General features: G+C 42.7%; 1 protein-coding gene across 1 annotated transcript; it reads left to right on the top strand.

Moving 5' to 3' along the window:
* The first annotated feature begins 3,512 nt into the window (after positions 1-3,512).
* On the top strand, positions 3,513-7,320 carry eif1ad (eukaryotic translation initiation factor 1A domain containing). The gene is made up of 5 exons (XM_015952785.3): positions 3,513-3,655; positions 4,161-4,267; positions 4,365-4,473; positions 6,677-6,785; positions 6,857-7,320. The coding sequence occupies exons 2-5, from the start codon at positions 4,181-4,183 to the stop codon at positions 7,089-7,091; spliced, it is 540 nt and encodes a 179-aa protein (XP_015808271.3). The 5' UTR covers positions 3,513-3,655; positions 4,161-4,180; the 3' UTR covers positions 7,092-7,320.
* Positions 7,321-7,997: the final 677 nt, after the last annotated feature.

The raw sequence follows: 7,997 nt of genomic DNA, 5'->3' as shown, positions 1-7,997 counted from the left end.
AAAACTGCAACGTATCAGTTATAACTGCTGTAAGGAACACGAACAATACAAACATTGAATAAAAAAACATAAATTTTTAAAGTCTAATGTCTGCATTTTCTTTAAGTTTCTTTCCATAACTCTTCCTTTGAATCTATATATAAGCAAATACACTGAAAAATATATATAAATGCAACACTTTTGTTTTTGCTCCCATTTTTCATGAGCTGAACTCAAACATCTGAAAAATTACATACACAAAAATCCATGACTCTCAAATATTGATCTGAAATTTGTCTACATGTGTGTTGGTGAGCACTTTTCTTTTACCAACCATCCCACCTCACAGGTGTTGCATATCAAGGGCTGATTAGGCAACATGAATAATCTACAGGTGTGCCTTAGGCTGCCCACAATAAAAGGACACCCTGACATGTGCGCAGAATTGCTTTATGGGGGTTGATGGGGCAGAAAACCAGTCAGTATTTGGTGTGGCCACCATTTGCCTACGCAGGGCAACACATCAATGGGTGACATGTTTGGTGAGTATGCTGGCCATGCAAGAACTGGGATGTTTTCAGCGCCCAGGAATTGTGCCCAGATCCTTGCAATATGGAGCCGTGCATTATCATGCTGCAACATGAGGTGAAGGTCATGGATGAATGGCACAACAATGGGCCTCAGGATCTCGCCATGGTACCTCTCTGCATTCAAACTGCCATCAATAAAATGCACCTGTGTTTGTTGTCCATAACACACGCCTGCCCATCCCAGTACCCCACCGCCACCATGGGCCACTCGTTCCACAATGTTGACATCAGCAAACCGCTCACCCACATGATGCCACACACGCAGTCGGCCATCTGCCCTAAACAGTATAAACCGGGACTTATCTGTGAACAGAATGCCTCTCCAACGTGTCAAAAGCCATTGAATGTGAGTGTTTGTCTACTTAAGTCGATTACGACAACAAACTGCAGTCAGGTCCAGAACCCGATGAGGATGACGAGCATGCAGATGCGCTTTCCTGAGATGGTTTCTGACAGTTTGTGCAGAAATTCTCTGGTTATGCAAACCGATTGTTGCAGCAACTGTCCAGCTGGTTGGTCTGAGGCGATTATGGAGGTGAACATGCTGGATGTGAAGGTCCTGCGCTGGTGTGGTCACACGTGGTCTGATTGTGTGAGGCCGCTTGGATGTACTAGTTGGATGTACAAATTCTCTGAAACGCCTTTGGAGACGGCTTATGGTAGAGAATGAACACTCGTTTCATGGACAACAGCTCTGGTAGACATTCCTGCAGTCAGCATGCCCACTCCCTCAAAGGTTGCAACATCTGTGGCATTGTGCTGTTTAATCAAACTGCACATTTCAGGGTGGCCTTCTTCTTCTTTGGGTAAGGCAGGCTGGATGCCTTGCGGCGTATTGCTGCCACAGCAGCACTAAGCCTACAGCCAAACCTGGCTACAGCTTGTCATAGACTCCAACCGCCCGTAGAAAACATAACGCCTCCACCCTGCGCCACTCCGCAACCTCCAATAATGTCCTCAGACTGAACAGTAACCTCCAACGCACCCAAAGCCTGAAACAAAGTCTGCCACTCCACCACGTATCAGCTGAACCTCAGAAGAACATGCCTAACCGTCTCCAGATCTCCACACTCCCACCTGCCATTTGGGTACTTACCAACCAGAAACAACTTCTCCCCTCAGGCAGCTATGTCCTAGCCGCAGCCTGGTCATGACCACCAGGCTCACCTCTTACGGAAAATATCCCACCCACGACCAGCCACTCGTCTTTGTAAAACATTATAGAGCCACCCAGTGCTCCCCACATCCCAGGAGGCCTGCCACATCCTCATAGCCACCTGACCAATATCGGAGGGACACTCCAGAGGCCCCAACTCCACCCCGAAATCCACATCCTGTGGGTGTCCTTTTATTGTGGGCAGTCTAAGTGTGACGGAGTGGTATGGATGATACCCCATTTGTCCCTTTAATATATTTTTCTATAGTCTGAAGGTACTTTGGTATGTGATGTTTTAACCAGATTAAAATGTGGCTATTGCACTGGTTTTGATGTAATGGGTTTTCATTGTATGTTCATGTAATTACCCTTTTGAATTTAATGTTTTTCTTTGAATCCAGAGTAGGCTATTGGTGCTGATTTTTCCCAGGTGTCATGTTTTTTTTCTTTCTATGTTATTTAAAAGAAGCCATGTGGAGGCTTGAGGAGATTCTTTTTCTGACTTAAAGGGCAAGTCACCCCCAAATCACCTTTTTTAGCTGATAAACGAAATAAACGAGTGTCTAATCGTGCTGTAGACACGTGTCGTCAATAATTTGGCATTTCAGTGCATCTTAGTTAAAATTTAAATATTCTGCCTAAAACTGACAGTGTTGTGCCATTGTCAGGTAAAAACTCTGCACTGTATTTTGATTTAAATCTGCCACCGCTAATGGCTAAGAGGTATGCTATGATGTAAACTGGTACATTATGATGTCACAATGCTGTCGTGAGCCTGTGTGTGTATTTGTTAGCAGCTCCGTCTTCTCGGTCTGCCAGGCAACAGCATTTGTTGCATTTTTCAAACAGGAAGTGAGAGTGGAGATAGACTCTGGTAGGGGTTGACTTGCTCTTTAACAAAAAGCAATGAAATAAAAGCCTGGGTAGCATATTGGCTCCCAAGGAAGAAAAAAAACTCACTGTTCTGCAGTTTGCCTCCAATTCTTTCATCTTGAAGACCTTCTGGCTACACTACCTTCTTCTTCGTCGTGTTTATTGGCGGGTGGCATCTAACTTCTAGGTGCAGCTACACATTATTCATGCTGTCTAATCAGTCCCTTGATATGCCACACCTGTGAGGTGGGATGGATTATCTTGGTAAAGGAAAAGTGCTCACTAACACACGTAGACAGATTTCAGAACAAAATTTGAGAGTCATGGGTGTTTTGTGGGTGCAGAAAAAGTTTCAGATGTCTGAGTTCAGCTCATGAAAAATGAGAGCAAAAACAAAAGTTATGCATTTTTTCAGTGTAGTATTTGAAATTTATAAATGCATATCTGAGCTTTCCAGTAATCGGGTTTTTATGTTATTTAGTATTATTGATTTTTACTAATGTGATGACACATTTTAAAAGGTATGGTAAACTAAGGTTATGGACATATTTCAATGAAACAGGAGTGGTTAGGGTTTATGCTGTAGTAGCAATGGTTATAAATGTGGGTGATTGTGAACGTTGCTCATTTTAAAATAAAACTCAACCGTCCACAATTCAAGCCACATCAGCCCTGGAAGAACTAAATAGAGATTTTTTTTGGGCTAACAAAATAAAAGGTTTTAAATCACACAATTACCCACCTTAGTAAGACAGTGGCTGTTGGCTGATTTGTAAACTACAGTTTGATTCCTACTGTATTCATGTTTATCAGAAATCTTTCCTGTTACACGATCATTAGGTGGGAAACGAGTAAGACTCAGAAATGGGTGCTTTTATTCTGAAAACATAAGCCCCGTTAAACACCGGAAATTCTTCGGCGTGTTTCCAGATAACTCAAACGCATGTGGTTTCGCTCATATAATTAAGAATAGACTTACTAAGCTCTTTTTTGCTATACTGTTTGCTCCTACAGTCTGCTTTGTCTCACAGGACAGCATTACGTCTTCGTTTTCGAGGTAAAAGCGCGACCCGTGTAAAATATGTTACAGCGACGTAAATGCTAGCATATCCAGCTAAAAGTCACATTAATGTAAAATAGAGTAAATAAGAACACGCCAGCTCTTAAAGATATAGATCAAAAAGGTGGTTTTATGTTTTCAACGACAATTGAAAATGTGTGGTTTACGTGGAAGTTGAATACCCACTAGCTTGGTTTGAGCTAGCTTTGCTAGCTTCGCAGCACTGTTTACTTTCGGAAAACCACGTCATATTAACTAGTTCGACTTTTATGTGGCATGTTAGTATTTCACAAGGATATGTATAATGTTTCGTATTTGTTAAGTTTAAGGGTGAACATACACATGGTAAAATGTGTAAGAAGTCTATTCTGCTGATATTAGCTCAGCTAAAAGCCAAATGTAGATCAATTCTATTACCTGGTGTCTGTTTAAAGTGTGCGACAAACGTTGTCTGTATCACATAATTTATTACTTGCCTTTTGACCTCTGTCTTCATTCCTAGCTGGCTGAACTGTATAGATCATGTCACAGGCCACCAAACGCAAACATGTTGTCAAAGAGGTTCTGGAAGACTTCGTCACCCCAACAGAAAACCAGCAGATTGTAAAGGTAAACCATGTTTGCTTTTGCTCCCAGCTGCTTTAAAAACTACTCAAAGGTACCTCTCTAACTCGGATCTATATTTTGTACCTGTGCACATTCTCAGGTTATTGGTACTCGTGGTAACAACCTCCATGAAACAATCACAGCTCAGGGCGAGACCTTCCTGGTGAGCATGCCCACCAAGTTCCGTAAGAACATCTGGATCAAGAGAGGTAACTGATGAGATTTTTAAAATAAAGAAATAAATACACCTCACGCCAGTTTTGAGCATTGCTACTTGTTCCAGGAGCAAATATTTTTTTTATTCTCTGAAATCTTTCCTATTTCTCAATGTCTTTCATGATTTTTTAATGGCAGATAGGTTTTCTTTCTTTGTGTGTTGAGTCACTGAAATAACCACTGTCATGGTAATTGGTAATCAGGTTGCAGGTTTGAGCCCTGCTCAGTTTGTCGCTGCTGTTGTGTCCTTGGGCAAGACACTTAACCCTCTTTCCTGCTGGTGGTGGTGGGAGGAACCGGTGGCGCCAGTGCTCGGCAGCCTCGCCTCTGTCAGTGTAGCTGTGGCTACATCGTAGCTCATCCCCACCAGTGTGTGAATGTGTGTGTGAATGGGTGAATGACTATGTTGTAAAGCACCTTGTGGGGTATTCAAATACAGGCCATATACCATTCCCATGGGCTCAAGCAAGACTGGCAGCTGGCTTGAATAATCCCCATTTTTGATTTTCCTTTTTGTTCAGATTATTTATTGAAGTCTAGGGTGAAAAATGAAAGGAGGCAAAGAAAAGTAAAACAATGATTACTCAATAAAATTACATAAGGTAAAAATAGAGGTACAATGTCAAAAGGAGGGATAATGGAGAAGAAAACAAGTCTTCAAACAATAAAAATATTTTAAAATATATATATAAAAACAAGTCAAGTAATTATACAAAAATGGGAAAGAATTAAATACACATGTAAGTGCAAAACAATATAAAAAACAAGGAACCACAATATAAATGCTGCTTAGTAGAACGGATAAAAAATCAACTGGAGTGTTTATAATTCAATGCAAGTGAAAACAGATCTTAAGTCAATTCTCTTTATGCCAAGTTAATGTAGTAAATTCTTACTTTTGGGCAAGTGGAGTATTGAGTTAATTCTTCCACAACTTCACTTAAAGGGGCATTATGGAAGTGTGACAGCCAAAACATGTGTAGAAATAATAAATGTCTTCTTCATACATTCTCCTGCAATGCCCTGGTCCTGTAGAATGAGCCCTGGCATTTTTACTGTGATTGCCTGTTTTTCTGTAAAATCACAGAAAAAGAGAGATGCTCGGGTCGAGCAGGCTGCTTCATGCGCGTTCACGCTCAGGCATCGCCCTCCGAACCGTTCTTTGAACGTTGTTTCAGCTGTACAGGATATAAATGTTACAGATACAAAGGACGTCACTGGCGCTTTAGCACACCTAGTAAGATGTCTGACTCTCCTGCAGAAGACCTGGGTTCGATTCTGGATGTGAACATAGTTTATTTAGAGTTTCTTTTTTACATTGATATATTTTTTACAGTAAGACGGCCAAATTTTTATTTGAGACTCGCCGAACGGCATTGAATTCACAGATAAAAAAGATGTGGGTTCAACTTTTCACTTTGTCTGCTGTGCTGAAGAGAAAGGTACAGAACCAAATTATTGAATTAGCTGCGTGTTCTCCTGTCCTCTGTCCTCCGGGCCACACACACACACACACACACACACACACACAAGGGACTGTCTCAGCTGTTATTTTCGTTAAGGAGTGTGCACGTACAGCATGCGCGCCTCGTGCACGAGCCTACTATTGAAGCTGCCGTTCCGCTTTTGGCCTGAGGGGGCAATCACGAGCATAAACATTCAAAACTCCGTAAAGTCCCTTTAAATTAATGTTTCTAATTGTCAGGTTTGTTCCTGCATTTTGTTTTTCTTAAATCTCTGCTTCAATTAACCAGATTAGGTTTCTTCATGGAAAATAACAGAGGTGTGTGTGTGTGTGTGTGTGTGTGTGTGTGTGTGTGTGTGTGTGTGTGTGTGTGTGTGTGTGTGTGTGTGTGTGTGTGTGTGTGTGTGTGTGTGTGTGTGTGTGTGTGTGTGTGTGTGTGTGTTGTTTAGAAATCACTGTCAACTCTGCCCAATCGGCATGAGTTAAACACAAGTCCCGCCCATTGGTTCTATTGGGCCTTTTGCAAGTCCATTCTCCAAGGCAGGCACTAATGTGGTTCCTGAAATGGCCTGGCAAGTGTTCCTGTTGGAGCTGTGAGACACGTGCGTGCCGTGAAATGTTCTGTATTACTACAGAATAACAGAAGGGGTTATTATAAGTTATTTCTAATCCTTATTTAAATGTTAGTAATTTTATTTATATTAAATAGTGTTTGAAATGTTGTTCTCCAGGTGATTATGTGATTGTGGATCCCATTGAGGAGGGGGAGAAGGTGAAGGCAGAAATCAGCTTTATTCTCTACAAAGATCATATTCAGCACCTGCAGAAACAGCAGCTTTGGTAAGCAGAGCACAAATAAAGATGCAAAGCATACGTGTTCTGGTCTGATGATGTCCTCCACCTCCTCTTAGGCCAGAGGGATTCACAGAGAAGTCATCACAAGACAAAACAAGCCACAAGCGGCAAGAGGAGCCCGAGGAGAAAGAGGAGGATGAGGGTAGTGACTCTGAAGATGATGAGAGTGACCTCTTTGTAAACACAAACCGCTGTAACTACCAATACAGCGAGAGTGAGGAAGATGACAGCGAGGAGGAGGAGGAGGAGGAGCAGCAGCAGGGAGGACGAAGGACAGAAGGTGGATCTTAGCTGCAGCTGTGAGAGGACAGCAAGCCATTAGCTCTGAGTCACAGCCCCCTCTACTGGCCACTGTGAGACACTGCTGGAGGACTTGAACTTTCAATAATAACGTTTCCTGATTTACTTTAAAAATAGTTTAAGCTATCAAATATGAAGATGTGATATACTCCTGTTGGCTTTCAGATTCCTGCTCAGGCTGTCTGGGACTCGCCCTGCTTACTGCTGCGTACTCACCACTAGCAGTAAAAGCATCTGAGTCAAAGGGTGGTGATGGTAGAAGTCTTACTGGTTCACTAAAGGCTTTGGTGTAACATGCAGGAACATTGCTGCTCTTCTCTAAGCTGCTGTAGATCTTCACAGCCCACTTTCAAATTAAAGCTGCCATTAGCCTCCGTTTCATCCGATCCTATGTTGCTTTGCACGGACCACTGGGATCCATTCACTGGTTCGGACTGCTTTAGCAGGTGCTGTAGCTTAGTGGCCAAAGCACCTGTGCTAACAGGAGATCCCGGGTTCAAATCCCAGCAGTGCCTCTGAGTTGTTTCTGGCTCAATAGTTGTGTGGAAGCACAATGATTCCTGGATGTAAACGATCAAATAGTTAACATGACATTTGATGTACAGATGACTGCTTTTGGCTGCACAGTGGCGCAGTGGTTAGAGCTGTTGCCTTGCAGCAAGAAGGTCCTGGGTTCGATTCCCAGCCTGGGATCTTTCTGCATGGAGTTAGCATGTTCTCCCTGTGCATGCGTGGGTTCTCTCCGGGTTCTCCGGCTTCCTCCCACAGTCCAAACACATGACTGTTAGGTTGATTGGTCTGTCTAAATTGTCCTTAGGTGTGTGTGTGTGTGTTGCCCTGCGATGGACTGGCTCTCTGTCCAGGTTGTACCCCGCCTGATTGCCCATTGACTGCTGG

Source organism: Nothobranchius furzeri, chromosome 1, assembly GCF_043380555.1.
Source record: "Nothobranchius furzeri strain GRZ-AD chromosome 1, NfurGRZ-RIMD1, whole genome shotgun sequence".
NCBI lineage: Eukaryota > Metazoa > Chordata > Actinopteri > Cyprinodontiformes > Nothobranchiidae > Nothobranchius > Nothobranchius furzeri.
This window is presented reverse-complemented; position numbering and strand designations above follow the sequence as displayed.